The 20,558-nt window shown below is 35.9% G+C and overlaps 1 protein-coding gene across 1 annotated transcript in view; it reads right to left on the minus strand.

Annotated features, from left to right (window-relative positions):
- The window catches only part of SGCZ (sarcoglycan zeta), a 929,817-nt gene that overhangs the window by 90,604 nt on the left and 818,655 nt on the right, over nucleotides 1-20,558 (minus strand). The window contains exon 4 of the mRNA XM_082375047.1: nucleotides 19,062-19,149. Coding sequence (XP_082231173.1) covers nucleotides 19,062-19,149 — 88 coding nt within the window. The remainder of the gene's footprint in view (nucleotides 1-19,061; nucleotides 19,150-20,558) is intronic.

The following is a 20,558-nucleotide window of genomic DNA, read 5'->3' on the forward strand; positions in this document are numbered from 1 at the left end:
ATTTTCATTGAGATTTAAGCAGGTTATTAAGAAGTTGAGGTATCCTATTTAGTGTCCCACTCAAACAAGTTATGGCTATTCTAAATAATAAGTTGATGGGTGAGAAAACAGAAACAGGAGCTGACTTTTGAAGGAAAGCTGATTAGTTTCATTAAAGTAGGAAAAAATTTCTAAAAATATGGAATATTAATGTTGAAAGGAAACTTAGATACCACTGTCTTTTAAAACTAAAAATGGAGGCAGATATAGATTATTTGTTAGCTTCTTGAAAGTAGCCAGTAGTAAATTCACAATGAGTTTGAGATCAGCCTGATCATCAGGTAGACACAGCAAGAATGGTTGGCTTGTTGGTTTCTTGTGATTGAAGAAAAAGAGAGAAAAAGTTAGAGGGGTTTATTTGGTAGCCATCCACATATGTGTGATAAAGGATCATATCATGTAACCTAGTTAGAAAAAGGATATAGATGACGTAAAAACAGATAGAACAAGCTTTAGTGATGGTAGTGCCCACCGGAAACTATTTGCAAATAATTTTAGTAATTTTTTAATATCTTTATTGGAGTATAATTGCTCTACAATGTGCTATTTTCTGCTGTACAACAAAGTGAATCAGCTATATGTATACATATATCCCCATATCCCCTCCCTCTTGAGCCTCCCTCCCACCCTCCCTATCCCACCCCTCTAGGTGGTCACAAAGCACCGAGCTGATCTCCCTGTGCTATGCAGCAGCTTCCCGCTAGCTAGCTATTTTACACTTGGTAGTGTATATATGTCAATCTTAAGACTGAAAATGAAATGATACTAAGCTCACTTTCACTCAATAAGGAGGACTCAGTTATTTCAATACAATTAATAAGGATCTTGGCAGCAAATGCCACTTTATTATACACTTGCTGATACCTGAGAAAGAACTGTGGTTAGATTTGTACCACAGACTTTATCAAAAGTTTCCTAAAGTGATTTAACACGACTTGTGTGACCTTGTTAACTTGATAGGACACAGACAATCTATTCCTGGGTGGCTGTATCATTCTGCATCTCCAGCATCAGAGTGTACGTGTTCCAGGAGCTCTGCTTTCATTCCAGCACTTGGTACTGTCAGCATCTTTTATTTCAGTAATTGCAATTATCATGGTTTATGATTCCTCAGAGCTTTTAACGTGAAAATATGTATGATTAATAGGAAATATGTATGCTTAATGTCTCAGTATATAACATTGAAGGCTTTATGCCCCAGATATATTTACCCACACTTCTCCAGTGTGGCTTAGGTTGTGGATAAATTTTGATTCCATTAAAAGTAGTTCACAAATTGGGTGAGGAATGACCCTGCAGGTGAGGAGAGGAAGGGGAGCCAATCACAAAGACTCAAGAAGACAGAGATATGGGGAAAGGGAGCTTATTCTTTTAGAGCTGCCCGTCCCACAACCCTACCCCCAAAAACACTTGCGTGACTGGCCTGTGAATTATTTCCAGTAATATTCGTAGAATGATAAAGAATGGCAAAACAATGTAAGATTAGAAATGAGAGATTTTGTTCTAAATACTGTGACATGAGAGAAGGTGAGTTCCGAAAAGTCTGAGTTGTTAACATGCTTTAATTCCTTGGGAAGGGGTAAAGGAGGATGGAATATTAAACATACATTAGACTGATGTGTTTGTGAGCATTTAGAAAACAAAGCAGCAGGCATATGACCTCAGAATGGAAGATTCAAAACAAGCCATGCCAAAATCAATACATGAAGGGAATGTATAGGAGCAGATATTACTGATTTCAGGCAAATACAAGGCAAAATATCTAAAGATAATATTGTGGAAAGGTTGCAAGTGAATTCAAAGCTGATTAAACACTTTAACCAATGAATGTAGATTAAGGGATTGATAGTAATCTTAAGGTAGTTTTAAGACACTTTGGGAGCGTTTCCTCATTACGAGGAGGGTGTTGTCCAAAGTCCAATAAATACTTGGAAACAGAAGAATTGCTCTGGTTTATTTTTTCCCTTATTCCTATACTCAATTTTCTATTCCCATTGTACTTTATTTTTCTGATGTATGTATTATCTGATTTGGAATTTCTCCAAAATAACACATAAAAATAGAGACATAATCCAAAGTGAATCTCAAGCGAAGAAAACTAACGTAGTTGATAGACCTAGACCATTATAAGTAAGTGCCCCTGATGGTTTATCTCCCTCTATTCCATGACCGGGCAATTAGGATTGTTCTTCAGTAGTCTGGGTTTGGCTGTGATGTCATCTAAGGCCCCTAATGCTGAAGTAAATAATCTTCTGTGTACACACGGACCCCTAAATTTTATTTAGCTTCCTACCACCAGATGTTTTTCCGATAATTGGTCTCATAACCTTACATTTGTGAACAGTATGCCCCATTAACCACATTTCCAAAGACCAACACAAAATTGGCCAACACAAAATAGCATGTTCCATAAGTCAATTACGTACGAAACTCAAATACACCTGCAGTTCTGATGTCCCACAAATGGAGCCTCCTTAAAAACCAAGCTTGGCTCAGTGCATAAACTGTAGACTTGTTAATTCCAGGCAAATCATATAGCTATAATGTTAATGAAATATCTAAAATATGAAGGCAGAAACCACTCTTTTGCTATTTTGTATATTCTACCTCTATCCTTTAATGAGCTCTCTAATATATCATTTTAAAAATTTCATTACAGCTTCTTAATATTAAAATTGAAACACTGAGCTATAGTCATAGCATATTTTGAATAACTCTATGTAATCATAGAATGAATAAAATGGTTATCCATCTCGTGAGTGCTTTCCTCAGTATTACAAAGTTAGAAACACTTAACAAGTTCTTGCATTATATTTGTTGAAAAAATCTATATAAGTTCCTTTTATCATTATATAAGGAGACGGACTGGCATGGGAGTGCTAAGAGGGAGGAGTCTGCCTCTTTTATGCCATTAATATTCATAGAATTACCATATTTCATCTTATCCTCTCACTCTCATGCCTAAATATTCAAGACTAGATTTATTTCTTTGACAACTAAGGGCATTATTACCAAAGACTATATTTTGAAATATATATTCTGCCTGGAAGGGGAGAAAGTTCAAAGACATTTTCCTGTCAATCAAAACACTGTTATCCACTGACAATTCTAGCTGATGAACTACCCATGGCTCTGAGAAGTAGAGGCCGACACCTTGCAGGGCTGGCCCTAGAACCATAACACAGAGCACTGTTAAGTGCAGCTGGCCTAGCAGAACTGCAATGATTGACCCCAGACTAAGGCACTGAGTGCCTGGAAGAGAAGGAGGACAGAGGCCAGCACAGGAGGGACATGACTAGCCAAACCATTCATTTCAGAACATGGTCTAGGTCCTCCAAGAAGAAACGTTCTTGGTAATTATTACTTTATTATGTTTTAAAATATAATACTTAGAAAGAAAAAATTATGTTTTATACAACATACATATATGCTATAAAGTATCAATAAATAAAAAGCCATGAAAATAGACAGCTAGTGGGAAGCAGCTGCATAGCACAGGGAGATCAGCTTGGTGCTTTGTGACCACCTAGTGGGGTGGGATAGGGAGGGTGGGAGGGAGATGGAAGAGGGAAGAGATATGGGGATATATGTATATGTACAGCTGATTCACTTTGTTATAAAGCAGAAACTAACACACCGTTGTAAAGCAATTATACTCCAATAAAGATGTTAAAAAAAAAAAAGCCATGATTTCACCATAAAAATAAAAACAACAGAAACATTCTTGGTATGCCTTGATTCTGCACTTCTAAATATACAAATACTTGAGAATTAAACTAAATACTTGAGATAATGCATTTTTCTCTTTTTAAGGTAATAACAAGCAGTAACTTCAAAAGGTAGCGTAATGATTCAGGTTGTTAACACATGATATAAAATACTGTGATATAATGTTTCAAAACATGTACGTTATTGTCTTTCCTTCAGGCATTATAATTCTCTTTATACCTGAGTTACACCAATTTAGGGTCCTAATTTATAAGAATGCCATCTTTTTCCTAATATCACAGGCATCTATTTTCGCAAACTGATTAATTAATATTAAACTAATTGGTAGTTTAATTAATATCAATGAATGAATTAATATTAATAATGAACTAAAAAGTCAACAACGTATTTAATCATTTAAAATGTACGTGTAATATTAATCCTAAGTGTTGTGCTGATTCACTCTTCAAGATTTGCACAACCTATTTTACATAAAATATTCATCCTTATTAAGTTGTCCCGGACTATTACAGCATTCTCTAAGTTAAAAAAAAAAATGAGTCAATGACAAATAACATAAATTTGGTACGTGAGAATAATCTGTAATCTTCTACTTTTTGTATGTCCTACACCACATCTGCAGTCAATTAAGTGATTCCCAGGTGTTCACAGTAACTGCTTTAATGCAAGATTACATGTCACTTTAGGGGTCTTTAAATATTTATTATAAAACCCTCATCTATATTTTTCTCCATTCATTTAGGGAAAAAACATGCTGATGTTTAGTATTGACAAAAATAAGCTGATTGCACTTGATGAATTATTTTGTAGATTAGCTTTCATTAAAAAAAACTTTTTTATAAGCCAAAATTTGATGAAAGAATGAAAACATAATATGCTGATTTAGTTGTGCTTATTTTCATTCTTCATTTTAAATGAAGAATATGTACTTATAATTTGGGGCTAAGATGTCAATAATCAAATTAGATGTCATTTTTGTCAGGAGTGTGGAATATGGGGAATTTAATGGACCAGAGGATTTATCAACCAATTTCTTTCTTTAAAGGTAAAAAAATAATTTTTCACTTTTAGACTTGGAACAGCAAAGAACCATGGAGACAATCTCATATAATATTTATTTTATAGATAAGGAAAATAAAACCCAGAGGCTTGGTCAAGTGTACAGAATTATTTACAGGTAGATCTAATAAAATTTACAATTACTAACATATACATAATGCATACTATGCTCCAGGAAGTGTTCCTAGCACTTCACATATATTCACTTATTTAATTCTCACATCTGCTGTATAAGATGAGTGCTTGTATTATCCCCATGGAAGCTTGGAGAGGATGCCCTGAGTAACTTGCATAAGGTCCCAGAGTTGGAAGTGACACGTCTAGGATTTAGCTGGCTCCTGAATCTATGTTATTAACTATAAAAATATAATTTCTTCCTAAAACTAGTTTCTGAGGAAATTATGATTTCTAGGTGAACATACCCTTCTACAACATTTTGATATATTACATAATTCGTATGATTATCTTCATAATAGTATTAGGGAAAATCGATATATTCCTATATTTTAAAGATAATTTTCATTGAACTTATGCTCTGATTTTTTTGGTTTCTTAAACATCTCTTAGTAATTAGTCACAATAAAAATGCCTTTCTAGCAAGCATGTTTTGTGTCTGATATGGTGAAATCTTTGGATATATAGATTAACTTAAGTCTGTGGAACATTAAAAACATGCTCAGTGGTTTCAACAATCTAATACACACTAAGTGTATATTAAATTCTTAATAGTAACAGTTCCCTTAAAATTATGTGATTTTACTCACTGCTTGCGTTACTGAGTTTTTATTTTGCCATGATAGGTGGCTAGCAAAGATTTTTGGAAAAGCTTCAAGACAAATTAGTTTGTAGCATATCGCATGAAATAAAATGCTCATGTGTCAACGAAGCCTGCTGTGTGTGGTAGTAGACTTAGAAATGTTTCTTAAAGTTGTACTGGCTTTGCTTCCCAGTACTTTCCTTGTACCAGTTCTTTGGGGAGGCCTGTGTGCTGTGTGTGTGTGTGTGTGTGTGCGCACGCACGCGCGTGTGTATGTGTCTGTCTGTCTTGGATGTTGGGGGATGTACTGAGGTGGGCAGAGGCATCAACACAGTTAAGAGACTTAGGGTTTCCAGTTTTTAATAAAGGATGTCAATTTTATCGTCGGTTCACTTTATGAAATGAAAAGAGCCAGCAACAATCACTATTTGGGGTCTCACTTCATCTGACCAATAATAAGCCTGGATGAAAGTATATGTCAATTAAGGAATATTTGGAAGACACACATATGATTTCTTGCAGATAAATCTAGATTCTCATCTTTGAATTAAGTTGAACCAGTAAACAAGTTTTATTTCTTGCCCCCTACAATGATTTTATCTAACTGCATTTTGCTGTTGTGTTCTCAGCCTTCTTTAAAGCATTCTGCCAGAGTATGAGCAGACCCAATGTTTCTTTTGATATAGAGTTGCTAAAAATAGTCTACAATATATCATCTCGTTTTCTTTCTGTTAAACTATTGTAACTTTTGTCCAGTGTATGTGAGGAAAAATACCTGGTTTCCCATAAGATGTTTATATGTTTTCTCCTTAAATATAGTGGGATCATGTCAGTAGTCACATTTCCCTTTACACCTTTACTGCTGGGAAGGTCAATGCAGTTTAATCAATCTCTCGATAGGATACAAATAGCTTTCCTATGGATAAACAATGTACTAATTTTAACGTAATTTTGTATGTTAGTCCATTTTTACTTATCTCCTTATAAACTTACTGTATCTCAAAAGTGATTGTTTCATCCTATAGACTGTATTATTCGTGCATATTGACCCAAAATGGTAAGAAAACAAATAAAAATATATTTGCCTTACAGAATCCTAATGTGAGGATTGTTTACCAAGCTCATCTTCTCTAAAGAAGAATAAAACAAATTTGATTTTTAAGTGTGTAGCTGATCGACAGCCCCTGGAAAAGGTAAAGGACCGGTACTGACACCTCTCTTTGGGCACATAGGCTGCTTGTATGTCCCACTCCCTGTCCGGCTCCCTCATAAATCCCCTTAAGGTGACGAAGGAAAACGCCTCAGACTTCAGAAGAAACCATAGTTGACCCTGCTGCAGAAGCTGTCCATAACTGTTTTCATTATTATATGGTGTTTAATCCTCAAAATTTGAAATATGAAAAGAAAACTAGCACTAAATGTAAATACTTTGTTTAACTTCTTGCAAATAACATTCTTTCTTATTACATTAAGACAACCATGACTTTGGGTACTGAAGAAGTATGGAAGAAAGAAAAAATGAGGAGTTATTGATTGTAATTAAGGTTTTTATATAATTTGGTATATCACTGATTTTTGATAAATGGAATTAAGAATATCAAAGACAATAATAGCTAGCAGTTCCTAGGAGTTAATTGATTCTCCTAAATGTGCTGAGCACTCAACAAGGAAAATTATGATGACATATGAGATTCCATTTGAAGCATATGGTTGTGATTTTAAACACATTTTAAAAGTAAAATTTTAGAACAATGACATCACAATTATTTAATACACAATTAGTCTTAATGTTTTACTGGGATAATGATAGACACGGCATCATGGAACTTATCATGTTTATGACACAGGACCACATAACAGCCATGCCAGGTTTCTCAACCATCATTGATTGTGACTGAAATTTAAATGAGGGAGCTACCAAATAAAAAGAATTGAAAACAAAAACTAGTTCTACACATTACTATTATTCCTTGTTCAACTTTTCAATTTATCTTCCTTTTACTTTTATCCTCCAGTTATAGAGTGATGACAGAAGGCATAAGAGAAGGAAAAAAAAAATCTTATTACTTTTCAGCCATTGCTTTTTCAAAGATAAACAACGCTTTGTAATGGAATGTAAGAAAAAGCAACATATAATTTTCATAACTTAATCAAATTGGCTAAGAGTTACTGAATTGTTTTGCTGAAATCAACATTTATGTTGTTTAAACTACTTATGAAAGTAGTTAAAGTATTTTCTATTATCGATCAATGTAATATTATTGTTAAATAAAAGATAACTCATTATCTGCATCATACTGTTGGAAAGGTTATTACATTTTTAGCAAATCTAATTACTACAGCGTTAATTATCACTATTATCAGTATTATGAACAATGTCTATATCAAAACTACATGACAATATTTCATCTGCACTTCCCTAAGGAAACGATTTTTATTCTATATATCACATTGTAGCAGTTTCCTAAGAGACTATAATAAGCTTCACAATAATGGTGCATAATTCACATATTTTATCTAAATTATTTGATGGAAATGTCCTGAAAAATATAAAATACCATACTATCAACACATATGAACATATAACACTTAATATCACACACTGCTTTTGCCACTTATATAAAAAAGGAATGTCCTGCTAGCATAGTAATTACAGATTGAAAAATAGAAAATTTGACCTGGAGAATGATTCTGAATTAAGTTCTTGTTGGTTTTCAAGGAGTCTGAACTCCTGGGATTCTGTACTTTCTTTAACCACTTCCCCCAAACAATGCGATACCTCTCTTTCAGCTTTATTCTAAGAAGAGAAATTTGTAAGAAGAATCTTGAGTTCATTGTTCTATGCTATGAAGGTCATAAGAAATTAGAGTCTTGGAGGAGCTTTAAGATGGCGGAAGAGTAAGACGCGGAGATCACCTTCCTCTCCACAAATACATCAGAAATACATCTACATGTGGAACAGCTCCTACAGAACACCTACTGAACGCTGGCAGGAGACCTCAGACCTCCCAAAAGACAAGACACTTCCCCCGTACCTGGGTAGGGCAAAAGAAAAAAGAAAAAACAGAGACAAAGAATAGGGATGGGACCCACACCAGTGGGAGGGAGCTGTGAAGGAGGAAAGGTATCCACGCACTAGGAAGCCCCTTCGCGGGCAGAGACTGCGGGTGGCGGAGGGGGGAAGCTTCAGAGCCATGGAGGAGAGTGCAGCCACAGGGGTGCGGAGGGCAGAGCGGAGAGATTCCCACACAGAGGAGTGGTGCCGACCAGCACTTACCAGCCCGAGAGGCTTGTCTGCTCCCCCGCCAGGGCGGGCGGGGCTGGGAGCTGAGGCTCGGGCTTCGGTCGGATCGCAGGGAGAGGACTGGGGTTGGCGGCGTGAACACAGCCTGAAGGGGCTAGTGCTCCACAGCTAGCCGGGAGGGAGTCCGGGAAAAAGTCTGCAGCTGCCGAAGAGACAAGAGACTTTTTCTTGCCTCTTTGTTTCCTGGTACGCGAGGAGAGGGGATTTGGAGCGCCGCCTAAATGAGCTCCAGAGACGGGCGCGAGCCACGGCTATCAGCGCAGACCCCGGAGACGGGCATGAGACGCTAAGGCTGCTGCTGCCGCCATTGAGAAGCCTGTGAGCGAGCACAGGTCACTCTCCACATCTCCCCTCCTTAGAGCCTGTGCAGCCCGCCACTGCAGGGTCCCATGATCCAGGGACAACCTCCCTGGGAGAAAGCACGGCGGGCCTCAGGCTGGTGCAATGTCACGTTGGCCTCTGCCGCAGGCTTGCCCCGCATCCGTACCCCTCCGTCCCCCCGGCCTGAGTGAGCCAGAGCCCCCAAAGCAGCTGCTCCTTTAACCCCGTCCTGTCTGAGCGAATAACAGATGCCCTCAGGCGACCTACACGCAGAGGTGGGTCCAAATCCAAAGCTGAAACCCAGGAGCTGTGCGAACAAAGAAGAGAAAGGGAAATCCCTCCCAGCAGCCTCAGGAGCAGTGGATTAAATCTCCACAATCAACTTGATGTACCCTGCATCTGTGGAACACCTGAATAGACAACGAATCATCCCAAATTGAGGAGGTGTACTTTGGGAGCAAAGATATATATATATATTTTCCCTCCTTCTCTTTTTGTGAGTGTGTATGTGTATGCCTCTGTGTGTGATTTTGTCTTATAGCTTTACTTCTACCATGTGTCCTAGGGTTCAATCTGTCCTTACTTTTTTTTAAATTACTTTAAAAAAATGTTTTCTTAATAATTATTTACTTTTTATTTTTTTTATTTTTTTATTTTATTTTTTTTAAATTTTTTAAAAATTTTATTTATTTATTTATTTATTTATGGCTGTGTTGGGTCTTCGTTTCTGTGCGAGGGCTCTCTCTAGTTGTGGCAAGTGGGGGCCACTCTTCATCTCAGTGCGCGGGCCTCTCACTATCGCGGCCTCTCTTGTTGCGGAGCACAGGCTCCAGACGCGCAGGCTCAGTAGTTGTGGCTCACGGGCCTAGTTGTTCCGCGGCATGTGGGATCTTCCCAGACCAGGGCTCGAACCCGTGACCCCTGCATTGGCAGGCAGATTCTCAACCACTGCGCCACCAGGGAAGCCTTTTTTTTTTATTTTAATAACTTTATTTTATTTTATTTTACTTCATTTTATTTTATTTTAACTTCTTTCTTTCTTTCTATTTTTTCTCCCTTTTATTCTGAGCCATGTGGAGGACAGGCTCTTGGTGCTCCAGCCAGGCATCAGGGCTGTGCCACTGAGGTGGGAGAGCCAAGTTCAGGACACTGGTCCACAAGAGACCTCCCAGATCCACATAATATCAGACGGCGAAAATCTCCCAGAGATCTCCATCGCAACGCCAAGGCCCAGCTCCACTCAACGACCAGCAAGCTACAGTGCTGGACACCCTATGCCAAACAACTAGCAAGATAGGAACACAACCCCACCCATTAGCAGAGAGGCTGCCTAAAATCATAATAAGGCCACAGACACCCCAAAACACACCACCAGACGTGGACCTGCCCACCAGAAAGACAAGATCCAGCCTCATCCACCAGAACACAGGCACTAGTCCCCTCCACCAGGAAGCCTACACAACCCACTGAACCAACCTTAACCACTGGGGGCAGACACCAAAAACAACGGGAACTACAAACCTGCAGGCCGCGAAAAGGAGACTGCAAACACAGTAATTTAAGGAAAATGAGAAGACAGAGAAACACACAGTAGATGAAGGAGCAAGGCAAAACCCCACCAGACCTAATAAATGAAGAGGAAATAGGCAGTCTACCTGGAAAAGAATTCAGAATAATGATAGTAGAGATAATACAAAATCTTGGAAAAAGAATAGAGAAAATACAAGAAACGTTTAACAAGGACCTAGAAGAGCTAAAGAGCAAACAAACAGTGATGAACAGCACAATAAATGAAATTAAAAATTCTCTACAAGGGATCAATAGCAGAATAACTGAGGCAGAAGAACGGATAAGTGACCTGGAAGATAAAATAGTGGAAATAATTACTGCAGAGCAGAATAAAGAAAAAAGAGTGAAAAGAATTGAGGACAGTCTCAAAGACCTCTGGGACAACATTAAATGCAAGAACATTCGAATTATAGGGGTCCCAGAAGAAGAAAAGAAAAAGAAAGGGACTGAGAAAATATTTGAAGAGATTATAGTTGAAAATTTCCCTAATATGGGAAAGGAAATAGTTAATCAAGTCCAGGAAGCACAGAGAGTCCCATACAGGATAAATCCAAGGAGAAACACACCAAGAAACATATTAATCAAACTATCAAAAATTAAATACAATGAAAAAATATTAAAAGCAGCAAGGGAAAAACAACAAATAACACACAAGGGAATCCCCATAAGGTTAACAGCTGATCTTTCAGAAGAAACTCTGCAAGCCAGAAGGGAGTGGCAGGACATATTTAAAGTGATGAAGGAGAAAAACCTACAACCAAGATTACTCTACCCAGCAAGGATCTCATTCAGATTTGATGGAGAAATTAAAACCTTTACAGACAAGCAAAAGCTAAGAGAATTCAGCACCACCCAAGCAGCTTTACAACAAATGCGAAAGGAACTTCTCTAGGCAGGAAACACAAGAGAAGGAAAAGACCTACAATAATAAACCCAAAACAATTCAGAAAATGGTAAGAGGAACATACATATCGATAATTACCTTAAATGTAAATGGATTAAATGCTCCAACCAAAAGACATAGACTGGCTGAATGGATACAAAAACAAGACCTGTATATATGCTGTCTACAAGAGACCCACTTCAGACCTAGGGACACATACAGACTGAAAGTAAGGGGATGGAAAAAGATATCCCATGCAAATGGAAATCAAAAGAAAGCTGGAGTAGCAATTCTCATATCAGACAAAATAGATTTTAAAATAAAGACTATTACAAGAGACAAAGAAGGACACTACATAATGATCAAGGGATCGATCCAAGAAGAAGATATAACAATTGTAAATATTTATGCACCCAACATAGGAGCACATCAATACATAAAGCAAATGCTAACAGCCATAAAAGGGGAAATCGACAGTAACAAAATCATAGTAGAGGACTTTAACACCCCACTTTCACCAATGGACAGATCATCCAAAATGAAAATAAATAAGGAAACACAAGCTTTAAATGATACATTAAACAAGATGGACTTAATTGATATTTATAGGACATTCCATCCAAAAACTGCAGATTACACATTCTTCTCAAGTGCTCATGGAACATTCTCCAGGATAGATCATATCGTGGGTCACAAATCAAGCCTTGGTAAATTCAAGAAAACTGAAATCGTATCAAGTATCTTTTCTGACCACAATGCTATGAGACTAGATATCAATTACAAGAAAAAAAATCTGTAAAAATTACAAACACATGGAGGCTAAACAATACGCTACTTAATAACCAATATATCACTGAAGAAATCAAAGAGGAAATCAAAAAATACCTAGAAACAAATGACAATTAAAACATGACAACCCAAAACCTATGGGATGCAGCAAAAGCAGTTCTAAGAGGGAAGTTTATAGCAATACAATCCTACCTTAAGAAACAAGAAACATCTCAAATAAACAACCTAACCTTACACCTAAAGCAACTGGAGAAAGAAGAACAAAAAACCCCCAAATTTAGCAGAAGGAAAGAAATCATAAAGATCAGATCAGAAATAAATGAAAAAGAAAGGAAGGAAATGATAGCAAAGATCAATAAAACTAAAACCTGGTTCTTTGAGAAGATAAACAAAATTGATAAACCGTGAGCCAGACTCATCAAGAAAAAAAGGGAGAAGACTCAAATTAATAGAATTAGAAATGAAAAAGGAGAAGTAACAACCGACACTGCAGAAATATAAAGGATCATGAGAGATTACTGCAAGCAACTCCATGCCAATAAAAGAGACAACGTGGAAGAAATGGACAAATTCTTAGAAATGCACAACCTTCCCAGACTGAACCAGGAAGAAATAGAAAATATGAACAGACCAATCACAAGCACTGAAATTGAAACTGTGATTAAAAATCTTCCAACAAACTAAAGCCCAGGACCAGATGGCTTCACAGGCGAATTCTATCAAACATTTAGAGAAGAGCTAACACCTATGCCTCTCAAACTCTTCCAAAATATAGCAGAGGGAGGAACACTCCCAAACTCATTCTATGAGGCCACCATCACCCTGATACCAAAACCAGACAAAGATGTCACAAAGAAAGAAAACTATAGGCCAATATTGCTGATGAACATAGATGCAAAAATCCTCCACAAAATACCAGCAAACAGAATCCAACAGCACATTAAAAGGATCATACACCATGATCAAGTGGGGTTTATCCCAGGAATGCAAGGATTTTTCAATATACGCAAATCAATCAACGTGATACACCATATTAACAAATTGAAGGAGAAAAACCATATGATCATCTCAATAGATGGAGAAAAAGCTTTCAAGAAAATTCAACACCCATTTATGATAAAAACCCTCCAGAAAGTAGGCATAGAGGGAACTTTCCTCAATATAATAAAGGCCATATGTGACAAACCCACAGCCAACATTGTCCTCAATGGTGAAAAACTGAAGCCATTTCCACTAAGATCAGGAACAAGACAAGGTTGTCCACTCTCACCACTATTATTCAACATAGTTTGGGAAGTTTTAGCCATAGCAATCTGAGAAGAAAAAGAAATATAAGGAATCCAAATCGGAAAAGAAGAAATAAAGCTGTCACTGTTTGCAGATGACATGATACTATACATAGAGAATCCTAAAGATGCTACCAGAAAATCCTAAAGATGCTAGAGATAATCAATGAATTTGGTAAAGTAGCAGGATACCAAATTAATGCACAGAAATCTTTTGCATTCCTATACACTAATGATGAAAAATCTGAAAGAGAAATTAAGGAAACACTCCCATTTACCACTGCAACAAAAAGAATAAAATATATATGAATAAACCTACCTAAGGAGACAAAAAACCTCTATGCAGAAAATTATAAGACACTGATGAAAGAAATTAAAGACGATACAAATAGATGGAGAGATTATACCATGTTCTTGGATTGGAATAATCAACATTGTGAAAATGACTCTACTATCCAAAGCAATCTACAGATTCAATGCAATCCCTGTCAAACTACCACTGGCATTTTTCACAGAACTAGAACAAAAAATTTCACAACTTGTATGGAAACACAAAAGACCCGGAATAGCCAAAGCAATCTTGAGAAAGAAAAACGGAGCTGGAGGAATCAGGCTCCCTGACTTCAGATTATACTACAAAGCTACAGTAATCAAGACAGTATGGTACTGGCATAAAAACAGAAATATAGATCAATGGAACAGGATAGAAAGCCCAGAGATAAACCCACGCACATATGGTCGCTTTATTTTTGATACAGGAGGCAAGAATATACAATGGAGAAAAGACAGCCTCTTCAATAAGTGGTGCTGGGAAAACTGGACAGGTACATGTAGAAGTATGAAATTAGAACACTCCCTAACACCATACACAAAAATAAACTCAAAAGGATTAAAGACCTAAATGTAAGGCCAGACACTATCAAACTCTTAGAGGAAAATATAGGCAGAACACTCTATGACATAAATCACAGCAAGAGCCTTTTTGATCCACCTCCTAGAGAAATGGAAATAAAAACAAAAATAAACAAATGGGACCTAATGAAACTTAAAAGCTTTTGCACAGCAAAGGAAACCATAAACAAAACGAAAAGACAACCCTCAGAATGGGAGAAAATATTTGCAAATGAAGCAACTGACAAAGGATTAATCTGCAAAATTTACAAGCAGCTCATGCAGCTCAATATCAAAAAAACAAACAACCCAATCCAAAAATGGGCAGAAGACCTAAATAGACATTTCTCCAAAGAAGATATACAGATTGCCAACAAACACATGAAAGGATGCTCAACATCACTAATCATTAGAGAAATGTAAATCAATACTACAATGAGGGATCACCTCATACCGGTCAGAATGGCCATCATCAAAAAATCTACAAACAATAAATGCTGGAGAGGGTGTGGAGAAAAGGGAACCCTCTTGCATTGTTGGTAGGAATGTAAATTGATACAGCCACTATGGAGGTTCCTTAAAAAACTAAAAATAGAATTACCATATGACCCAGCAATCCCACTACTGGGCAAATACCCTAAGAAAACCATCATTCAAAAAGAGTCATGTACCAAAAGCAACCTAAGTGTCCATCAATAGATGAATGGATAAAGAAGATGTGGCACATGTATACAATGGAATATTACTCAGCCATAAAAGGAAACAAAATTGAGTTATTTGTAGTGAGGTGGATGGACCTAGAGTCTGTCATACAGAGTGAAGTAAGTCAGAAAGAGAAAAACAAATACTGTACGCTAACACATATATATGGAATCTAAGAAAAAAAAAAAAACAACGTTCATGAAGAACCTAGGGGCAAGCTGGGAATAAAGACACAGACCTACTACAGAATGGAGTTGAGGATATGGGGAGGGTGAAGGGTAAGGTGGGACAAAGTGAGAGAGTGGCATGGACATATATACACTACGAAACGTGAAATTGATAGCTAGTGGGAAGCAGCCTCATAGCACAGGGAGATCAGCTAGGTGCTTTGTGACCACCTAGAGGGGTGGGATAGGAAGGGTGGGAGGGAGGGAGACGCAAGAGGGAAGAGATATGGGAACATATGTATATGTATACCTGATTCACTTTGTTATAAAGCAGAAACTAACACACCATTTTAACGCAATTATGCTGCAATAAAGATGTTAAAAATAAATAAATAAAATATAAAACAAATGAGACCCCCCCCCAAAAAAAAAGAAATTAGAGTCTTAAATTTCATGGAGAGATTCTGATATTATCAGAAATTTACGTAAAGCCTGGAACTTTAAGCATACAACAATATTTGTCATTTTAAAAATTTACCCAAATTCTAAAAATGTTTAGTTTTAGTTTTGATTATGTCTGAGCTGGCATATATATAAAATATTTTCTTTGCCTTTATTGGATTATAAATAATCTGGTTTCATATACTGAGAGTGAGTTTGGATTAGAATTAACACACCAGTCTGCCTAAGCCATGGACTACACATATCCCTGAGAATTGGATCAGTAGGAAGGTAAGCTTGTAAACAAAAATAGAAGGGCAGAGTACAAGGGGAGTGGATATTTGCTTGGCTGAACAATCTTATATGTATTTTTGAGAAAAACGTTACATGTAGCTACTGATAAGGGAAATTTTCTTTTCCCATTTACAATGAAAATAAAATGTGGAAAAATATTCAAAGTCTGTCACATTGGTAGAATTGACTATACTTTCCTAATAGTGATTGATAGATTTTGGGTAGAAATTAGAATTTTTTTACCTAGACAGTGAAGAATAACTGAATTCAATTTCCATAAATATTAGTCTATTTTGCAGTAGTATATTTTTTTAAATATTGCAAAGTAATGTCATGCCTAAAGTATAATCAAGACCATGCCCCTAAACAAAAACTGAAAGAATGAAAAAAAGGAAATAGGAAAAGAGGCTTAAAACAGTTACTTTATGTCAATATAATTAAAAATGAATCCTGACTGAATACATAGCTTGAATTCATCCATTTATCTCTTCAAATTCTACCTAAAGATAATTTTATCATGACATGATTAAAACATTATCCACATATCAGGCACACTTTCTGTGATGTGTTTTGTAGTATATCTTTGCAACAGTATTATAATCCAGCATGTATTCCTCAACTACTATCCCAGAGACACATTGGATAGAAAAGGAACATGAAATCTTTCACATGATAGCAATATATTTGTAACTTAAGTGATACCAAAAATTACAATCACCATCATCCAAATAATAACCAATTTGAGATTTAATTGCCTAAGATTTGGAGACACTGAAATTGCCCCAATTCTTATGTATGATTCTAAATAAATGTCCGTATCTCTATTTTAGAGATGAGAAAAGTGAGTCTCCAAGAGATAATTATTGTTTTGGAGTCCCATATGGTTTGACTCCAAAAGTGAATACATTATCCCTGCCCTACTCCCCTTTATCTACTTCTTCCTTTGTTCTCTGTATGTTTGTTGAAAAATACAAAGCAGTGAAAAGATGGAGGTCACGAACAGTACACTCAGAGGACCAGGATATTAAATAGTTTTCAGCTTAAGCCTCACTGCAATGAGTATGTTTCCATCCACAGAAATAAGCTGCTGCATCATTAAATAGATTTGCTTCATTTAAAACTAAGCTTAATCTTTCTCCCTAACCTACCACCCTTTCTGTTTCTCGTCATTCTTCTCTCTTTCTTTTCGTGTAATTGGCAAATATTGTTTCTACGTTAAAATCAACTTGGAACAGTGGTTGAAAACACAAGCACAATACTATTATTCTTTATATTTACTGCAGGAAAGCAGGTAGCAAAATGTAAATGGTATTTGATTATCCTTCATAAAATCAAACAGCCGCTTTGCTCTATAGGTAGTACAGTAGTTATGTAGTGATTGCATGTGACAGTGGACATTGGTATATGGTCTTTGTGTGTTTAATTTACAGGTTGGCATTTCCACTATGGACGTTTGTTTTTTTTTTTAACCAAGAAAAGAATGCAGAATAAAGTTCTATCTAGCTAAAGAGTTCTCAACATTAAAAAAATTATGATATGGAAAATCTGCCCAGTTTAGGTCTGTTTCTGCAGTTCCAACATAGCAATAGCAAATTGGCATGGACATTTAAATTAAGTGCCTGGTGCTTCTGAATCAGTTCTGTGTCCATAGACATATTTCTTCTCTCTAATTTTTAATCCATTTGTCTATAGCCCCCCCTTGTAATTGATAGCATGTCACAAAATACTATCAAATGTAGCAATTGATAGATATCTACTGACCAACTTTTATAATGTAAAGAAAATGCAAAATAAAATTTAATTATTATAAATAAAATGCAATTCTCTTTTTTCAAAATACACATATGCCACAATATAAGTTTCACTTTTGGCTTCATTAAAGCGAGTAACATCAAAAAGTGTTTCATATACCTAGAAATAAGTGGACACAATCAAGTTCATGTTTATAAATCTCACATTTCATATGTCATACTCTTTTGTAATTTAATTAGAAATACTGGAAACATACATTTGCAGTAGATGATTAATTTCTCAAGATAAGGATAATTCAGCCCTCAAAATTGCAATTTACTCTTTATAATATACTATAATACATACACAATATCAGTAAGTATTAGGTAATTTTCCCACAGAAAAATACAGTATTTCAAAAATATTTTAGCAATTACACACAAATCAAGTCTTTGTAGCATTTTACATAATTACAATTGACTTTTAATTTCCCTTTTTTCTTATAAAAATTAAGTCAAATAATAATGCCACTAACGAATCTCTAAATTAATTTTTTGACAATATGAGAAAACATTAGTAATATTTTATCATAAATTTATATTTATAACTTCTACACCCTATAAACCTTAAGATATATATAATTTCAACATCAAATTTATAAGTAATTGATCAATGTTACGATTTTTTATATTCAATTACTGTATTATTTTTTCTAATTTTATAAGCAGATAATAATTAGTAAATTATTTGTTTAGAACAAAGGATACATAGGTGTTACATCTCATGTTTGTTTTAGCCTATTTACTATAATTTAACATATACTAGGGAGATATTGTTAGGAAAGTGGTACATTTCATAATTCAAGAGTAATAACAGCAAAATGTATGTAATTCAGTCTCACAATAACACAGTGACAAGAGTAACAATGACCATAACTAGCCTATGACAAATCAAATCATGTGCAAGCTAACTGGGCTGGAATAGGATGCCTAAATATATATTAGAGAAATAATATACTTTTGCGTTTCCCAATTTAAACAACCACAGAGTTTTAAATGGAGTAAGATGGTATAAGCAATCTTTACCCCAAAGCACTCACCTACTGTCAGCTGTCCCGTTAACTGCCCCATGTGATTTCTTGCATTCACTGTTACATTCCTGTCAGACTGTAAGACCAGTGGACTATCCTGGGAAACATGTATAAAATAAAGAAATCAAATAAAAAATAGAAATATAGTCAAAATTTGATATATAAATTTATACTGCACTTGCTTGGGTATTATCAAAATTCTATTTCTTTGTTTTCTATTAGGCAGTTATTTTCACATTCCAAACACTGGTTGAACAACATAAAAAATATGGGTGCCTCATAATAACTATTTGACATACTAGGGATGTTTCCATTTTGGTAAATAGGAATTAACTACTCGATGCAAACATTTCCAACTCTACTGATTATTGCACATCACAGCTGTAGTAACCTCTCTCCTTGTCCCCCCTCCCAGTGGCATAGATGCCTGCCTTTGGAGATATTTTAGACCCTATACAAATGGGGAAGTCACTTTTAAGCTGAACTTGCAGCTTTCAGATCTCAGCTTAAATGTTACTTCCTTGAAAGTGCCTCCCCTGATCACTGTAACTACAGATTCATTCAATCCCCAAACTCCCAATCTCCATTAATTTTGTTCAAAGAACTATCACATGACAAATTTATTTTGTTAATGTATGTGTTTACTTGTTTTTTATTTGTTTCTGTCACAAGAGGAAATGTCCATGGGACAGGGACCATGGCAGTCACGTGTACACAATTTTATTCCCACTACTTAGCATACTGCTGAAGGAAAGCATTTACTAAGTGTTTGTTGAATGGACAAATAAATCGTCATAATAAAACTGATATTACTTTATGTATCTAGCTCATGAAGAAATGCTTTGTAAATCATAGGATGATTTAAGAAAGGAGGTATATAGAATAAAAGAGTATAACATATTTTAGTATAAATAACCTTGGTTAGATGTTTACTTTTATCACTGATTTAGCACTTAAGAGTAAAGTATTTTACTGAAGGACAATATCACTGCCTTAGGAACCTATGTATTAGGTATTGCCACTACCTGCCTCAAACAAGTAACTTACAACTGGCTACATTCTCATTTTTATTATCTAAAACAAGCATGGTGATCATTTACAAACTGTCCATTCATTCAACAAAAGTATTCTGAGAATCATGAATATATTAAGTGCTCATTCTGTATGACGTACAGGCTTGGAACATTTCAGGGATCAAAACATAAAACAATACCTGTCCTCGTGGAGCTTGTAATCTAGATATTGAAATTCTATGAAAATCTCTCCCAATACCATCCTCAACCTGTAGGTGCTTTGTCACTTCTATGTCAATGTAAATACCCAAGTGCTTTCATACAATGAGCCATATAAAAACTCTTTCGAGAAAAGAATTTGAAATTTGTGATTTGGATATACATAATAAAGATTTTATAGGTTTTTTCCCTAAAGCTGTTTTGCCCCTTCTGACTATATGTAAAGCACTGAGCAAAGATACACACACACACACACACACATATACACAAACAA

This window comes from Balaenoptera borealis (genome assembly GCF_965194805.1).
Source record: "Balaenoptera borealis genome assembly, chromosome: 21".
In the NCBI taxonomy this organism is placed as follows: Eukaryota; Metazoa; Chordata; class Mammalia; order Artiodactyla; family Balaenopteridae; genus Balaenoptera; species Balaenoptera borealis.